Source organism: Dipteris shenzhenensis, chromosome 7, assembly GCF_047967505.1.
Source record: "Dipteris shenzhenensis isolate YYH24624 ecotype China chromosome 7, Dip_SZ_1.0, whole genome shotgun sequence".
Lineage (NCBI taxonomy): Eukaryota > Viridiplantae > Streptophyta > Polypodiopsida > Gleicheniales > Dipteridaceae > Dipteris > Dipteris shenzhenensis.
This window is the reverse complement of record NC_141602.1, coordinates 36,896,550-36,915,864: the sequence shown is the minus strand read 5'-3', so window position 1 is coordinate 36,915,864 and position 19,315 is coordinate 36,896,550. Positions and strand designations below refer to the sequence as shown.

The 19,315-nt window shown below is 46.9% G+C and overlaps 2 protein-coding genes across 2 annotated transcripts in view; both read right to left on the bottom strand.

Moving 5' to 3' along the window:
- LOC147900296 (putative protein phosphatase 2C BIPP2C1) overlaps positions 1 to 19,315 on the bottom strand; it is a 62,669-nt gene that overhangs the window by 32,163 nt on the left and 11,191 nt on the right. The gene's annotated exons all lie outside the window — the stretch shown is intronic.
- On the bottom strand, positions 167 to 16,984 carry LOC147900297 (uncharacterized). The gene is made up of 3 exons (XM_087377069.1): positions 16,859 to 16,984; positions 4,413 to 5,074; positions 167 to 233 (listed from the first exon to the last, which is right to left on the bottom strand). The coding sequence occupies exons 1-3, from the start codon at positions 16,982 to 16,984 to the stop codon at positions 167 to 169; spliced, it is 855 nt and encodes a 284-aa protein (XP_087233195.1).

The following is a 19,315-nucleotide window of genomic DNA, read 5'->3' as shown; positions in this document are numbered from 1 at the left end:
CAAAACAAACTCAGAACAGGCTCTAGAGTAGGTCAATGTATAGGAGGACTACCATTCAAGAGAATGTCTCAGGGCCTTGGGTGTGAGCCAGGAAACATGGCAAGAGGCATGTAGATACAAGATAAGACGACAAAGAAAACAAGCTCAAAACAGGCTCTAGAGTAGGTCAATGTATAGGACTACCTGCTAGGACCCCAACGGTGACACATCCCCGCACTCCTGAAACCTCTGATCTGCAAAACAACCACACACCACGTGAGATCTGAGCAGGCTGCTCACCACCCAACCATGACATCTACGGGATGTGATCCCGAATCAGGAGATGTTCCCTCCGAGCCACGAGCTGATCTACTGGCACGAACACCAAATCAGATTCAAACTAGCCTAGTGTCCCATACCACCAGGTGGCGCTGTGAAGCCCTGGATCTGCCACTGGGCCTTGGGCTACGCTAAGATGCAGGCGCGCGTCCACAACTCAATCCAGGAACAGACCTGGCACCTGGGAACGAAACTTGCTCCCAACTGCACACAGAGAACTGAACCCCCTGGACCCCTTTTATAGACTCGGGCCCCGAGCGCCAAAAATAGCGAAGACCTATAAATAGTTTGTACCCTTGCCACTCAACCCGAGAATCAAGCCTGCCTAGCTCTAAGCCTCCCCACGCTAACCTGAGCTAGTTCTGTGTACCTAGTACACGTCAGATACCAATCCGTGCACATGACATACTCCCCCTCCTCAAAGAACTCACTCCTGAGTTCGCTAAAAAACCCGAAAATGTTCTTTGGAGGTTTTGTAATGTCTCCCATGTTGCATCCTCCTCAACACGATCCTTCCACTTGATCTTGTATTCCGTGATAGATCGATTACGAATCTGTCTGTCACGAAATTCAAGAATACACTCAGGTTCGTGGGGAATAAAAGTCAAATCTGTAACTTTTATTATCTCGTGAGGAGAAACAAGTTGATCATCTGCACCCAAAACTTCTTTCAGTCTACTGACATGAAAGACTGGATGTACTTTAACATCAGGAGGCAATTCTAGTCGATATGCAACTGGTCCAATTCTTTTAATGACCTTGAATGAGCCACAGTATCTGGGGGATAATTTCGGAACCAAACCAGTACTTAGGCTCTTGGATTCCTTAGGATAGACTCCTTCGCAAACTGCAACATTTCCTGCATGTCTAGCAAGAAGTTCTTAGCAGCATCATTTTGAATTCCTTTTAATCCAACCATAACTGGTGACTTAGGTTGAAACCCGTACATAAGCATAAAAGGACTGTAACCAGTACTAGAATGCTTTGCACTGTTGTAAGCAAATTCAATCATAGGTAGATAATCTTCCCAAGAAGACTGTCTCTTAGATACATATGCCCGAAGCATGTCTTCAACCAACTGGTTGACCTTCTCTGTACTGCCATCGGATTGTGCATGATCCGAGGAACTCATACTTAGAGTAGTTTCTAACTTCTCAAAAACAAGTGTCCAAAAGTTACTTGTAAACTTTGAGTCCCTGTCACTAACTATGTCAGATGGCAAACCATACAGCTTAAACAAGTGGTCCACAAACTCGTAAGCCAGCTGAACAGCTGAAATAGTTGTTCCGGTAGGTAGGAATCTAGCCATTTTTGTCAAACGGTCGAATATGACCCAAATGGAGTCATGACCCTTGCGCGTTCGAGGCAAACCAGTAATAAAATCCATGGAAATACTTTCCCATTTATTACCTGGAATCTGTAATGGCTGTAATAAGCCCGCGCTTCTAAGGCGTTCTGCCTTAGTAACCTGACAAACTCGGCAACCTACTACATAGTTCTCAATAAATGCACGCATCTTAGGCCAATAAAAGGTATGCTTCACAAGAGACAGAGTCCTATGTATACCCGGATGTCCCACACTAGGAGCATCATGACACTCCCAGAGAATCTTGGATTTAAGGTCCGGAACATCTGGCACACAAATCTTTTCATTCCGGAACAGCAAGCCGTTCCTAATCATCCACTGACCTCCCGCCGCCTGTACCATAGGTGGCACAATCCCTGAGTCCTGGTCAACTATGGAGCTCCCATCTTGGACTCTCTGCCAATAAGAACTGAAATGACTATCAGTTGCATATAGCCCTCTCAAGGATTGAAATAGGTCTGAGGATATTTCCGTAAATGACAAAGCATTTACAAACTTAACTCGACTTAAGGCATCCGCCACACTATTCAATGAACCCTTACGATAACGTATTTCAAAATCAAAATCTTGCATTAATTCTGCCCATCTAGCTTTCCTTCCCCTCAATTCTGATCCATCACACACATACTTAATTGACTGATGATCAGTCAATACAAGAAACTTTGAACCATACAAGTAGTGTCTCCAAACCTTAAGAGCATACACTACAGCATAAAGTTCCTTTTCTAGTGTGAGCCAACGATATTGGGTGTCGTCTAGCTTCTTACTCTCGAAAGCTACAGGTCTGCCTTCTTGGAATAGAGCTGCCCCAATCGCATAATCACTCGCATCGGCCTCTAAAACATAAGGCCGAGTAGGATCGGGTAATGCAAGAACGGGTGCTTCCTTGATAGAAAACTTCAAGGTTTCAAAAGCCTTGTTCATTGCATCATTCCAAGGGATCGGCTGGGTAGACCTGCGTCCACGACCTTTCAATATGTTTGTTAGGGGTGCCGTGATATGTGAATAATCACACACAGACTTCCGTAAAAATACCGTAAATCCTAGGAAAGAACAAAGTTGTTTCACAATCTGAGGGATAGGCCATTCTAAAACCTTCTGGATACGATCCAAATCAATGCTTATACCTTCAGAAGAAATCTTGTGTCCTAAGTAAATGATCTCCTTCATAAAGAAGTCACATTTACTCATCTTGGCATAGAGCTTATGCTGTCTTAGAATAACTAAGACAATCCGGAGGTGTCCTATGTGATCCTCAAGTGTTCGACTATATACCAAGATGTCATCTAAGAACACTACAACAAATTTGCCCAGAAAATCCCTGAACAAATCGTTCATCATCTGCTGAAAAGTAGCAGGAGCATTGGTCAAACCAAAAGGTAATACGAGAAACTCGTAATGACCATACCTAGTTCGGAATGCGGTCCTATCTATGTGTTTAGCATAGATACGGATTTGGTGATAACCCGTACGCAAATCAATCTTAGTGAAATACTTCGCTCCGACCAAACGGTCTATCAAATCATCGGAACGAGGTAGAGGGTAACGGTTCTTAATTGTCACTTTATTTAGTCGTTTATAATCTATACACATTCTCCAGGAAGAATCTTTCTTCTTTCTTAGGAGGACAGGTGCACCCCAAGGTGATTTACTTGGGCGTATATAGCCCATATTCAGGTAATCATGTAGCTGCGTAGCTAACTCATCCTCCTCTACCTGGCTCATCCTATAAGGTGGTACACTGATAGGTTGAGCGCCGGGGACTAAGTCTATGCGATGATCTACTGCCCGTTCTGGAGGTAAACCTTCCGGCAGTTGAGCAGGGAATACATCCTGAAAACTATCTAACAACATTCTCAATTCACGGTGTTCAAACACACTTAATTCATTCTTGTTAATTACAGAAACAACAAATGAAGAAAGCGGAATCAAAACACACTGATAGACATCATAATGAGAATTGTTTAATATATTCCGAAGCTGCATCGCAGATACAATAGGTCCCTGAGAAGAGGGAATTTTATCACACTGAATACAAAATTGGGTGTCCTTATCTACAAAAGAAAGCGTATGCTCCGTCCATCCGATCTGAATATTGTGGGTTTTAAACCACTCTATTCCGATCAACAAGTCTACATGCTCCAGATGCATAACATAACATGTAAGAGCCCCTGTGTAGGCTTGAATCCGGATAGGAAGCGCTTCAACCTTGCGATCCCAAAACTGCTTCCCAGCTGGAAGCTGCACCTCATAGGTGTGGTCGCTAAGTACTGTGGACAGCCCCATCTTCTGCACAAATTTGTAATTAACAAAATTGTGAGAGCTGCCCGGATCAAAGAGAATGTGAACCTGTTGGTCCATAACTTCTCCATAAACTCGGAAAAGATCATTAGAACCAAACAACGAAGTATTGAAAGTGCAATTACAAGAAAGTGGGTAGGTAATGACGTTTACAGAAATACCTGTCATCGAGACTTGATTCGCTCCCTTGGCTTTGGTACCTGTACCCGCCTGGAGCTTCGGTCCAAGCACCAACTTTTGGTTCTTGCGCTTTGGACACTCATTCTTGGTGTGGCCCCGCTCCTCGCAATAGAAGCATCGTCCTTCTTTCTTGAGCCTCAAAGCACGAAGGAAACGGGCTTTACCATTCTTTGCTTGAGTCAAGTTTTTCTTGGAGGCGTTGTCCGTAGACTTCGTCTCCCCAGTATCAGTCATAGGCTGAAAGAACTTGCGTTTGTTCTTTCCACTCGTGTCGAAAACTGTAGTTGCTTTGGCACCGGCCATGGTATCATCATATATGCGCGCATAATTCATGGCCTCCTGCAACGTTGTGCATTTGTTGTTCTTTATCTGCAACTTGTATGAATCTGGCAAACCATCCACGAAGAAACCTAACAAGGTCACTGGATCCATCTTAGTGGCCCTGGTTTGCAGATCCCGAAATCCTTGAAGATAAACTTCAAAGGTCAAGTTTAACTTGGACATATCGAGGGCTTTAAGCTTGCTAACGATATCATAATCATCCTCCTTCTTCAGGAACTCCTTCCTGAAGACCCCTTCAAAATCTGTCCATGTATCGGGCTTAGGCTGGAGTTCCTTCCACCATAGCAACGCTTTACCTGACATGAAATCCGCTGCAAGCTGGATCTTCTTCTCATCTGGGTATGGGTGCAACTGAAAGTGTACCTGCCACTTCTGTAACCAAGTGTCAACTACCTCCTTCGTTCTAGACTTTTGATCTCCCGAAAAAGGGTCTGGAGTAATATTCGGGCCTAGTATTGAAGCCATGGCAGCCACATGCGTGAGTGCTTGCATAGTGCTAGCTAGAAGAGTGAGAGTCGCTTGAATCCCCTGGAGTTGCTGTGTCAACCCCTTTTGATTTGCATTAACCTGCTCTAATTTTCCATCCAGAGCAGTGGTAAATTCACTGAAGGCCTTTTTCGTAATCAGGTCATCATATAAAGACCCTGATCCTCCTCTCCCACAGGAGTGTAATCCAAATCCTGCTCTCCCATGGTGAACTCGGGATTTGTAGAATCAGACATGACTGAAATCTGATTTGAATACAGACTGAGAGAAATAATTGACTGAACCGAAGCGAAAAAGAGAACAGAGCAGAGGAAAACCGTCCCAAGAGATGTTGACGGAAGGAGATGCCGGAAACTGGCGAACCGGAAGCCCACGAATCCCGAAATCTGGCTGAACCCGCTACCGGATGCAACGTACGGAATCCTGCAGCGTACGGACTGCTGACGTGGCTGTACGGCTGCTGATGCAGTCCGTACGGCGACTGACGTAAGCCGTACGACTGCTGACGCAGTCCGTACAACAGCTGACGTGGCTGTACGACGACTGGCGATGCAGGTACGGCTGGCTGATGCAGGGCTGGCGCAGCTGTACGAATGTATGGATAGCTGGCGACACAGGTACGGCTGACGCAGGGCTGGCGCAGATGTACGACAGGCTGACGCAGGCACTGTACGGTGGTTGGCGCAGGTGCACAACAGGCTGACGCAGGGCTGGCACGCAACTCGATGGCGCACTGAGGCTCTTGCAAGCTATGGCTGGGCTGGTACCCTGCCCCATCTATATAGGGAGCAGGGCAGCCTAATTAGGAAGCCCTGCTTCCAAAAAAGGCCGACCCTCCCAGCTTTGGAGGGGGTGCTTTTTTCGAAAAAGCATCCCTCAACGCAGGCTGGCCGCACCCTATTCCTGCGCATCTCGCCTCTCCCTGCCCTGGCCGGATTTCCATACAGCCTTGGCGTCCCATCTCCACCTCCCTCGCAGCCCTTGTCAGGTCCCTCGCCTCTCTTCCCTTCTTCTCTGCTCTCACTCCTGCTTCCTACAGCCTTCTCTCTCAGCCCCCTTCAGGAATTTCGAAACTCTCCCTCCTTTCTTCTACCTTTTCCCTACATCCTGACCACCCCTGCTAACCCAGGAACCTAGCAGAAATCGCAACAACAAATTTCGAATTTTAAGGCATACCTGGAGGAAAAATTCGTCAAAAATTCCCGCATCAGAAGTTCCTACCTCAGGAGTTGGCTCTGATACCAACTGACACATCCCCGCACTCCTGAAACCTCTGATCTGCAAAACAACCACACACCACGTGAGATCTGAGCAGGCTGCTCACCACCCAACCATGACATCTACGGGATGTGATCCCGAATCAGGAGATGTCCCCTCCGAGCCACGAGGTGAGCTACTGGCACGAACACCAAGTCAAATCCAAACCAGCCTGGTGTCCCATACCACCAGGTGGCGCTGTGAAGCCCTGGATCTGCCACTGGGCCTTGGGCTACGCTAAGATGCAGGCGCGCGTCCGCGACTCAATCCAGGAACAAACCTGGCACCTGGGAACGAAACTTGCTCCCAACTGCACACACAGAACTGAACCCCCTGGGCCCCTTTTATAGACTCGGGCCCCGAGCGCCAAAAATAGCGAAGACCTATAAATAGTTCGTACCCTTGCCACTCAACCCGAGAATCAAGCCTGCCTAGCTCTAAGCCTCCCCAGGCTAACCTGAGCTAGTTCTGTGTACCTAGTACACGTCAGATACCAATCCGTGCACATGACAAACGGTGAAGTCAGAATTCAATTCTGACAACTTTGAAAAATTAGGATTTTTGGGTGATGTGGCATGCCGACGTGGCATGTTGACATGGCAGCCTTGACATGTGGCATAGCCGCATGGCAGCTCATGAGACACATGGCAGCCTGTGGGAACATGTGGAGGACCATGCATGGCCACTTGTCACTTCAGGAACTACAGCCCCCATGCAACCCACCAAAATCCAAGGGGGGCCAGCCCCCATTCTTAATTGGGCAGAATGCATGGCCACTTGTCACTTCAGGAACTACAGCCCCCATGCAACCCACCAAAATCCAAGGGGGGCCAGCCCCCATTCTTAATTGGGCAGAGGGTGGGCTGAGCCTATTTCCCCCCCCCCTCATTCCTACACAAATTCCATGTTTCTTTTCCCTCCTTGGTGCAGCAGCCCTCTCCCTCTCCATCTTGGTGCAGCCAGCCTCTCTCCCTTGCTCTCTTCATGGTGCTGCACTCTTTCTCTGTCTCTCTACAGCAGATTTTTCTCTCTCTATAGTTTCAGACTTCTCTCTCTGCAGAAATCTCTCCTTTTCTTCACCCCTGGAGCAGCAACAGCATCCCTTCCTCTTTCCCCTACCTTGGAGCAACAGCAGCACTCTCTCTCTAAAGCATTACTAGCAGCACACTCTCTAAAACCTTACTCCCTTACAATCTTTCTCTCTCTACTGTTCCAGCCCCTTCTCATCAGCCTCTTCTTTGCACTTTTGGGACAGCAGCAGCATCTCCTTACCATCTCCTAGCCTGTGAGCAGCCATAACACTCTCTCTCTAAAGCATTACTTCAATACAAGATTTCTCTCTCTAACCTGAAACACCTATTTCTGAGTCTCGAGGCATCACGTACATGTAACCGTTGTGGCCAGAAAGGTCATTATTCCTGGCAATGCCATCAGAGGAACGGTGAGGGGACCAGTAACCAACAGGACAGTGTTACCGCTGCTACGCTGTATACTCTAGCCTTATAGTAGCACGCGGCAGGGTGTGCTGCCAACAGGCTTTCTGGATCCATCTGTAGAATTTTTTGCTTGTTGTGGCAGCGGTACCTGCCAGACAGGTGCAGTGGGGAAGGAAGTCTTTCACCGAGGCAAGCTTTCAAGCAGGACCTCGAGCCACGAGGAGTTATTTCCCCTGACTCAGGTCGCTGTATGTTACCAATATGTATTTTGCTTGGACGTTATGACCTAGTAGATCCAAAGGGGGTCTCCTAGTGTTTTGCTGCAACTATTGTCTGATGAGCTGCTGGAGATCCGGATGGGTCAGCAGATTGCCAGTGTGGGAATCCAGACATAGTTGATTGATTCTTGCGAGCTGTAATATGCCCGGTGTCATTGGAGCACTAAAGTTCATTGATCTGGTGACAATGTACCAATTTGGACTTGAGAGGGGGCTTTAGATGGGGCTCTCTAGCTCTGAGATAAAAGTGCCCATACACGCAAACAGACCTTGCACCGAGGTCAGTATTAGTTGGATTATTGTTTCAGTACCTATTGTTGGAGTGATGTGCCAGTACCAATAGTTGGTTGTTGTACCAAATGACCTAGTATACCAGTACCGGACCAGAGGAGTATATCTAACACCTGAGGCTTGGGAGCAACAATATCGGATTTCCAATGATCGTGCTGAGGCAATTCATGTCAAGGGGGGCCTTCTTTGACAATACCTATGGTGGTCTTCAGCGATGGAGTATCACACGACGGATTCCTGTTGGATTATAGTTGCATGCAGTGTAGAAACTCGCATGAAACCTAAGCTACACATGAATTACAAATTGCATAAAAGGACCATGAGATCACGTGTGACAAGAGCGCGATTCATAGAGCGGTGAAGATAAAGAAATTCTGACAAGAAACTTCATATATATCTCTCAAGACTCACTACAGGACATTCGACCCTCTGTGCTCTGTGCACCCCTACTGGGTTTATTGCAGAATTTTTACAAAGACAAGGACTCTCAACTCACTACTGGACCCTTCACCATATGTGAACAACTGCTCTACTACAACTAATAGGCGACTCTCGTGAAGTCGATTGGACAAAGAGAGTGCGTTCATCTTCTTCATGTGGATATATAGGCTCGCTGCTTCTCTGATCACCGCCACAATCAATTGCCTGAAGTCTCCGAACCGCCATGTGGTCGAACATGCAAACATTCCAGAGCAACCACGAGTCATAGCAATGCTAGTCAACCAATAAACTCACTTGTACATGCATGATCCAATCATATACCAGCTCCACGTCTATCAGCCAATCACTACTTACCTTCACAAGGCCTTGTAGAACCTTAGAGCAGCTGAAATCCCCTATGAGGGCGTGCTAGTAAGCAGCCAATAACTCCCCCCCGCGACTGAAATTGGGGAGGTCTCTGATTTCGGAAGCAATATCTTCAACAAGTTGATGAAGAGAAAAAAAACATATACTATCCACACAGAGCTGCACTGAGCCAACAAAAGCATGCTGCTGGAAGAGACTAGAAAAGAATTACCACCCACAAGGGCATGGTAGCATGTCATCACCCACACAAGGCAAATTTCAAAAATGAGCCACCCACACAGGGCACGACTCAAACTAGAAGCTCCAATAGAAACATAAAAAAACTCGAGACATCTCAGTGATCACAATAGCATAAACCTTCAGGATCTCTTCCTGTGAACATCTCCTTGATTGAATCACATGAACATGCCATAGATATCAAATTTCCAAGGAGCCAAAACACCAGATAAAACCATCAAGATGTCTAGCTGCCCTCAAATTGAAAGAACCTTTTGAGAAGCTTGCAGATCCTTACGAGGCTGCTATTCAGTTGAAAATGCCCAGTACTGTCCTATATCCCTTGAAGAAAGTGGAAGTCGACAAAAAAGATGCTGGAAGAGACTAGAAAAGAATTACCACCCACAAGGGCATGGTAGCATGTCATCACCCACCAAGGCAAATTTCAAAAATGAGCCACCCACACAGGGCACGACTCAAACTAGAAGCTCCAATAGAAACATAAAAAAACTCGAGACATCTCAGTGATCACAATAGCATAAACCTTCAGGATCTCTTCCTGTGAACATCTCCTTGATTGAATCACATGAACATGCCATAGATATCAAATTTCCAAGGAGCCAAAACACCAGATAAAACCATCGAGATGTCTAGCTGCCCTCAAATTGAAAGAACCTTTTGAGAAGCTTGCAGATCCTTACGAGGCTGCTATTCAGTTGAAAATGCCCAGTACTGTCCTATATCCCTTGAAGAAAGTGGAAGTCGACAAAAAAGATGCCAAAGTATCAACTAAGCTCGAAAAACACGGTAGGCACCTGCAGTATGCCAAAACTATCTTTGTTCCCTTCAAATGAGCAGAGACCAATCAACCACAATTGCATGCATCAATAACCTGCCACGAGACGGAAAGACTGGTCCAAAAACCGAAGCGTCAAGTTCGACTCACAATTGCATATCTACAAAGCTGACACTATCTTCTTTTGCCTAAGTCTTGAAACTGCATGCACTGCTACCAACGAGCTTTTCCACTGAACCATAAAAAACTATTCCTTGCATATTCGACCTCACAGAAGACTTCACAAGACTCCTGACCGATGGGCTCTAATACCAATTGTTGGATTATAGTTGCATGCGGTGTAGAAACTCACATGAAACCTAAGCTACACACACATGTGACAAGAGAGCAATTAATATAAAGTTGAAGATAAAGCAATTCTGATAAGAAACTTTCATATATCTCTCTAAAGACTTACTACAGGATATTCAATTCTCTGCGCACCCATATTGGGTTTGTTAGAGAATTTTTACAAAGAAAAGAAGGACTCTCAACTTACTACAAGACCCTTCACCATATGTGAGCAGTTGCTCTACTACAACTAATAGGCGACTCTCATGAAGTCGGTTGGACAAAGAGATAGAAATAGCGCTCTAACTTACCCAAAGTACCGTTGATATCTATGTGACCCCGATGAGGGCGTCATAGGCATCATGGAGAAGCAATTGCCGTTTGTCGTTGAGTACACAATCTTTTCTTATAGAAAAGCCAACCGTCCTCTAATGAGTAATGGCCTGGAGCAACCGTCGTGGCTAGCTGAAACTGAGTGCCAGACTCTGCTGACTCCGCGTACTATCCTTCATACTATCAAGATTCTTTCCTTTGATTTCGAGCACAGTGGCCTTCTCAATAGTCTGGATTGAACCTTTCCAACTTAGAGCATCGGCAACGAGGTTGTTTTTGCCGGGGACGTACTCGATCATTCCCCCAAACTGCTGGAATATCTAGCTCCACCATTGCTGCTGATCACTCCATTGTGAACTAGGCATTGTTTGAAGCCACTTAAGGGCTTGGTGATCTATCTTGACCGTGAAAGTCCGTCCATAGAGGAAAGGCTTCCAATGTTTTAATGACTGGCTCCGACTCACAAGCGAGCCTTGTTTTCTGCTTCCCCCTCCCCATGAGTTGGACCATGGTGGGTTGGAATGTGCACGGGCTCCACGATCGTGCTCGTAGTCAACCATTGTACTTGATACTTCGCTAGGAGTTGCAAAGGGTAGTGGTTGGTCGGACAGTGGATTTCCTTTTGACTCAGGACATATGTTCTCAATGGCGGACATCGGACGCTACCATCACCTCCCACCAGGCAGAGGCCCAGAGGGTTGGTCCCCCGCAGTACGCAAGAGCAGAGGGGCCTGCATTTCAGTCTCGCAGGCAGTTGTCCTAGAGGTTTTTGATCAAGGGGAGCTCCTTGCAGGCCATGCAATTTGGATGGGAGTCCAGGCAAGTGAGTCTAGCATACGCACCCACTTGTCGTCAACACCGTCCACTTTCTAAACATACACACACCCACTTGTTGTCAGCACTGCCCCGCTTTCTAGAGTCGGCCTTCCTATGTATATGCACCCACTTGTCGTCAGCACCGCCCCGCTTTCTTGATGCGGCTTTCTTGGGATCCTGAATGTATACGCACCCACTTGTCATCAGCAACGCCCCACTTTTTAGAAGCGGCTTTCCAAGTGCCTACTAAAGGTGGACTCTTGGATGGTTAGAGGAGACTTCAACAATCTAGAGCATGCGCAGGGGAAGCAAGGGGGTGCTTATGCCCACAGGGGAGAGGAGATTCTAGGAGTAGTTCATCTTTGCGACTCCTGGTGAGAGGCAAAGTTCAGGAGGACCTCAGGCAGCCTGTAGTTCTCCACAGAAAAGGATCCGCATCCATGATAGCCTCCTACAGGAAGAGGAGGTACAGCATGCAATGGCTTTGATATGGCAGCCGCTAGTGGATGGGTCAAGTGAGGTATGGGTAAATTGGGTCGCAAATGCGATTTAGAGGAGCAATGAGGAGCTTCAATCCCAAGCCTTGCAACGGAGACGCGCTCGAGACACACTTTTCATGAGCATGAGAGAGCTCTAAGGCGAGAGTCAAACTCAGAGAGCACGACCCGGACTCTCATTGGCTTCGAGACCCTCATGAGGCTGCAAGACTCATCTTACAGGATACAGAGGTTCACAGGATTGAGTTCTTGTATCACTCGTCCCGAGCCAGATGGGTTTAGCAGGGGGACAGGATGACCAAGCAGTTTTTTCAAACTATCAGGCCCATTCAGCAAGGACAGTTGCAGAGGTTGCGCGATGCATAGGGACACATGCACAGGGACCCTCAGGAGATCCTTGAGATGACCACAGACTTCTATCGACATTTGTTTCAATGCAAAGCTAGCATCCCCTGAGACACTTATAGCACGCGAGGCAGTTTGGGACCAGGTTTCTACAGTAGTCAGGCCGAGTTTGAGCAAGTCTCGGGAGGCTCTGTTCATGGACTAGGAGCGCAGGGAGGCCCTCAAGGCCCTCCCCCTTCAGATGTGCCCAAGGGAAGATGGCCTAACCCTGACTTTCTTCCTGAGCTTCTGGGATCACATTAGCACACCATTTTGGCTAGCCTATCAGGAGATCTTTGACTCTGGTTCACTCCCGCAATCCATGACTCGAGGCTGGATATGCTTGATCCTGAAAGGGGAGATAGATCGGACATTCGCCAATGGAGACCGATCAGACTATTGGATACCGCATACAAGATCCTGGCCAAGGTCTTGAGCTTGCGGTTGCGGCCCCACCTTCCGGACATCATCCACGACACACAAACAGGTTTTGTTCAAGAGAGGAGCATCTTAGACAACATTTTCATTTTTTGGACGGCGGTGGATTGCTCTAGGGAGGAGTCACAACCTCTCACAATTCTTCTCTTGGATTTCGAGAAGGCCTATGACAGGGTGGAGTGGTCTTATGGTACCCGATTGGAGGATTGCCACGGACCATTAACATGAACGAATATTCCGAATTCACCTCACACTTTATGGAGGGCTCTATTCGAAAACTTTGGCACCAAGCTCCAAATGTCCAACGCTTTTCATCCACAAACCAACAGGCAATCGGAGGTATACAATAAATTGGCTTTTAATGTACTAAAATCGTATTGTCATGATTCGCAGTCCAAGTGGGAGTAGTACCTTCCATTAGTACACGCCATACTAAACAATACATACTCTTCAAGTATTGGGTGTACCACCCATGAAGCTACTTTCAGCAATAGGTTCTATTCACTCCTCACCAAGATGATATCACCGTCCCTTGAGGCCAACAAAACTACACAATCCATGGCCGAGATCACGGAGTCGGTTAAAAACTGCCTCGCCAAAAATCAAGCAACATACACGCGCCAAGCCAGTAAGTCCCGACGAGGATAAATATGCGGTCTACGTTTCTACACTCGCTATCTGCTTGCACACAAGCATAACAAATTTACTAAACCGATCAACAATGGTTAGACATTGAGTATTTCGCCCACTTGCAGATGCGGGAAGGGGTCTCACAAAATCCATCGTGATGAACTAGAAAGGACCTACGGCAATTGGTAAGGGCTGAAGTAATCCTGTTGTCTTCTGATGGGACATGTTTACCTTTTGGCAGGTTTGGCATCTCTGCACATAGCTATATACATCCTTCCGCATTTTAGGCCAGTTAAAATATCGCTCTAGCTTCTCCAATGTAATGTTGATGCCGCGGTGGCCGCCTGTGAGGGCATCATGGGCGTCATGGAGTCAAGCCTACCGCTTGTCTTTGAGCACACAAAGTCTTTCTTATAGAATAACCATCCATCTTGAATTTAATAATGGTCGAGTGCAAGAGTCTAGGCAAACTGATAATGAGTGCCAAACTTTGCGGAGTCCGCGTACTATGTTTTCATAGAGTCATGGTCCTTCGCTTTAATCTCTAATACAATGGCCTTTCCTATGGTCTGAATGGAGGCTTTCCTGTGAGAGCGTCGGCGGCAACGGGGTTGTTCTTGCCAAGGAAATACTCAATCATGTCCCCCGAACGGCTAGAAGATCTGACTCCATCAAGATTGCCAACCGCTCCACTAGGAGCTAGGCATTGTCTGCAACCACTTTAAAGCTTGGTGGTCTCTCGACTGTGAAGGTCCATCCATAAAGGTGTTTTAATGCCTGGATAACACTGAGTAATTCTCTATCGTAGACTAAGTGATTCTTTCCCGCAGGGTTAAGCTTTCTGCTGTAGTATGCCACGGGTCTTTCTTCCTATTGTAAGACTACCCCGAAGGCTACATTGCTGGCATTGGTCATTACCAAGAATGGATCATCCCAAGATGCAATCTTCATTACTAGAGCTGTTGTGGCAAACCGTTGTAGGTCATGGAAGGCCTGCAAAGCTGCACCGGTCACTGATATCTTTTGTCGGCGAGTCTTCACCCCTTTCAATAAATCGGTTAAGGGGGCTCAGGTGGTGGAGAATCCGATGATATGTGAACTGTAGGCCTAGCAAAGCCCTACGAAAGATCGGATCTCTTGGGCTATCATGGGGACTGCCCAGCTCGTAATAGCTTGAATTTTTCAAGATCCAAGCAAATGCCTGGCGCTGATGATGTACCCAAGTACTGGATTTCCATCAAGCCGAACTCACTTTTGTTGGCATTACGATATAATTGATTATTGCCCAAAAGCTTTAGAGCTTTCCGCACATCCCGTATATGCTGCTCCACTATGGCTAAGAAGATTAAGATATCATCTAGAAAGATGAACATGCACACTCCTATATGCTCCGCGAACACCTATGACTTCATCTTGTTGAATGTTGGTGGTGCATTTATTAGACCGAACGGCATGACTACGAACTCGTAATGAGCTCGCTTGTCTTGAACACTTTCTTTGGAAAGTCAGCGTCAAAGATGCGGACCTGGTGATAACCCCTCTTAAGTTCTATCTTGGAAAACTACTTAGCACCATTTAAGCATTCTAAGATATACTCTGCGAGGCATGGAAAATTTATTGCTGATGGTGATTATGTTGAGTACCTTGTAATTGACACATAGTCATGCCGACTTAACCTTTTTTTGGACAAATAGAACTAGAGCCACAAAAGGTAATGAGGATGGCCAAGCGCATAAAAGCTGCGTGAGCCGTTATTCTAACTTTGCCTTCATACTCTTAGATAATTTGTAAGGAAACATACTAGGAGGCATTGAGTCTGGGACGAATTCAATCCGATGGTCCTCTAGTCTGGGAGGTGGCAGTTGTGGTGGAAGATCTCGGAGCATAATATCTTGGAACTCCTAGATTAGCTCGGCCATGGCCTGCCCCAAAGGAGGAGCTAGCTGCACTGAATTGAGCTGATAGCAGACACACACCAATATGCATACAGCACCTTTGCGAACAACACAAGCTGCTTGGATGTGGGAGATCAGTGGGATGCCAGAAATGCTTATGTCCCCGTGGATGATGGTTGGCTCAAGTAGTCCTTCCAAAATGGGAAAGGAATCCTGCCACCAATCGGAATATTCTCGAAACCACTAGATACCCAATATCATGTCGCAAACTAAAAGAGGTGTGAGTATGAAGTCACGTTGAAAAGAGGCCTTCTGAACTGAGAAAGAAAAAAAATTTCGACCTTGTGTGTGATCGAAGTGCGTAGCTCATGAGGCACTAAAATGCACCCCATCCTTCTGGCGAGCTAAGGGGAGATAGTGTCTTCTGAACTCCCCATGTCAAATAAGTCAAATAAAACAAACAAATCATTGTCCTTTAGCCGTGCCATAGGCTCTGATGAGGGCTTTATTTTGCTCACCGAGCATGCCCTCCTTACCTTCAAAGACTACCGAAGGGACGGCGTTCAGAGCAGATAAACCTACGTTTGTAGTTGTGGTAGGTGGAGCTAGGAGTACCAAAGCAATGGCGACAGTAGAAAGTGGCGCTTTCGCAGCCTTCTCGGCCAACCATTTGGGACAATCCTTCTTTCCATGCCTAGCAATGCGGTGGCCACGAAAGCAACGGTGCTCCACGTGGTACCGCTTCTATTCATCAAGCTGTAAGTATCCTCCCGTAATGCCTCCCTTAGCTTTTTCATATGGAGTCATTTTGGGCTTAGACTCCTTTTTCTGACCAGCAAATTGCTGGTTGTCCTCCTTTTGAAAGCTATTGTCCTTTGACTGAGGGCTTTTACCCGCCAGGTGCTTTGGTCGCTCGTTGGACCTGCTTAGGCTCTCCCCCGTTCAACATCATTTCCTAATTTTGAGCTAGGGTAAGCGCACACTCGTAAATGAGCGGGTCAAAATTACGAACCAGGAATCGAATGTTAGAATCCAACCCCCTAATGAACTGCTTGAGCTTGTTGGTCTGGGACACACCTAACTATTGGGCCAGGGTAATCACCTTATTACTATAGGTTAATACCGGCAAACCATTTTGGGCTAGGCGAGAGAGCTCGTCCTCTAGATTCAGCAAGTACTGAGGCAGCAGAAACCAAGCTTTGAGGTTGTTACAAACATGCCCCACTTAAAACCAGTGACATGAGTGGTCGGATGCGTATAGGATTTATACCAATGTTGCCACCAGGTCACCCCTTCACCAGTTAGATGAGGGGCAACTAGGTAGGCTTTGTCTTGTTCGTCCTAAATACGAGCTAACGGAAAATGAGCTACAGATTGATGAACAAATTGCAAAATTGTTGAGTGGTCGCACTTACCGTCGTATTTCGTGAAATTTGGAGTGGACCAAGTGAGTGGAGTAACCTTTGGTGCGGTCAAACCGGAGGAGAAAGCAGTGCTCATGCTAGCCTGCATAGTAGCCAACATCTGTTTGTGTTGGAGCAACATAGCTTCCCGATCGAGGCAGTGCTGCTTCTCAGCTTGGGCCATCTCGTCATGTCAAAGTGCCGCCTCTTGTTTGCACTCCTCGTGCATCAGCAAGAGCAGTTTTTCAAATTTTGAGAGTCCCTTGTCTTCTTCAGGATTGTCCTCCTCTATTCTTCGAGCTGTTTCTGTGTTTCCTCCAACTCCTTGTCTTTTTTGCCCAACTGCCATGAAGTCTCTTCAAGCTGGGTGAGGAGGAGTTTGTTATGTTCCATGAGCTTCTCTAACATTGCTTGATTGCTTGGTGGAAGCGTACTTTCTTCATCTTCCTAGTAGTCGAAGCTCTGCTCTTCATCTCTCTGTTGCTCCATGGTACTGGCCTGTGTTTCCTTTCTGGATCTCAACCAGACCATGCATCGCGGTAGTCAAGCTGGATTACATACCAAAGCTTTATACCAATGTAACATGCTACGGTGAATGATCGTGTAATGCGCAGCAAGACCTTCTTTAAACCTTTGTGCGAGGCGTATGCGCATGCACCATAAGAGAGAGAGAGAGAGAGAGGGTTTAGAGAGAGAATGTAGACCACCAAATTGGGTCCCTGTACCCACTGAGGGGGGCCCTCCCCAAATGGGGAAGATTTGCTTTATATCTAGCAGAACTATAAAAGAATACAACACCAGATTGGGTCCCTCTACCCACTGAGGGGGCCCCTCCCCAAATGGGGAAGATTCGCTTTATATCTTGCAAAGCTACAAAAGAATACAACTAACACTCCTTCAAAGGGCTCGAGAGACAACTCTGAGGATGGAGCAAGACCACGCTTCCCACACGGAAGATGTGGACCACTGTGCAAGGCTATTGAAGAGGCTTGTGCTGTCCCTGGGCATGCAGCGGAGTTGCGTGAGTGTGAGAGATGAAGGGAAGACGGAAATCTGAGTGTAATGGAAGCTAAGAGAGAGCTGAAATGTGAACTGAGAGCTGAGTGATAAGAGCTGTGAGTGAGCTGAGAAAACTGTAAAAGAAACTGTAAAAAGAACTGCTGAAACAGGAACCCCAAACCTCAACTCCGAGCTGCATAGACTCCTTCCTGGATCACCCTTAGGGACTGCTGAACTATTTGCTGTCTTGCAGGAGACTTCTGGAAGGCTTGAGGGCTGCACCAGGCTGGAGAAATAAGAGGCTTTTGCTGAAGGCTGGATGAGAAATGAAGGTAGCAGCCCCCCCTTTATATAGGGGGCTGTAGGGCTGGTAGGGAGTGAGCCAACCAGCCTATAACAGGCCGACCAGCCAGTCGGCTGGTTGGCTGGCTGGTTAGGCTCACTTCCCTAGCCGTAGGCTGCCTAGAGAGGGGCACAGGGCAGCCTATAAATGCAGCCCTTCCCCCAGCCCATTCTCCCTTGATGGGAGCTCATTGTCTCAGCCCTGAGGGGACCCTTCTGGGCTCCTATTCTAGGCTAAGACCTAGACCTACCTAGAACCCTAAGACGGAAACACTAACCTACTGTTCTCCAGTAGGTACTCGTGAACAAGGACACACTTTCTGACTTGACCTAAGGCTGAGAGACTGACCTATGTAGCTCGTGCCTGACTGTCCCTAGACAAGGGCTCACAATGCAAGTGCAGGGGTGCATGTGACAACATGCAATACAAAAAAACACGCACTTGGTGCTGGGCACCAGCAGATTCACCCATTTACTTCAGCATAGAAGTATTTCGCCTGTCTGGAACAAAGCCTGAACACATCAAGGGATTGGCAGCCAGCACCTGAAGCTTGGCGTAGTTCTCCAATTCACCATTCTAGAATTGAGATTACATTCACAAATCAGCCCCTAGCAGGGCTCCACATACTATTGAATCAGCCCAATTCACTGCAGGCTATACAATGTATAACAAACAGCTCCCAAGCTATTCACTGCAGGCTATATGATGTATAACAAACAGCTCCCAAGCTATTCACCTCATACTCAAACCAAAACAAGAGATTTTAAAAACTGCTTACCACAGTTCTTCCTCTGTAGAGCCAAACCTTGACTCTCATCCATAAAAGCATGTCCCACCGTCTGTTGAATACAGAACTCTAAGGCCAAGGGAATTTGTGCACAGGCAAAATCCATCACAAACATACAGAACTCTAGGGCCGAGGAAATTTGTGAGGGATTTGTGCACACATACAGAACTCTAAGGTCAAGGGAATTTGTGAAAAATTTGTGCACACATGCACCAAATCCATATCCTCTACTTCACACCTCAAAAACGCTACATTTGGGAGAACAATCCTCAACCAGAAGAGCACCAAAACACAGAAGATATGTCCTCATACAAACAAGGAATTGCATCTAAAATCTAGCAACAGAGTGGCTCCAATACCAATAAAATGGGCACCCAAGGCAAGGG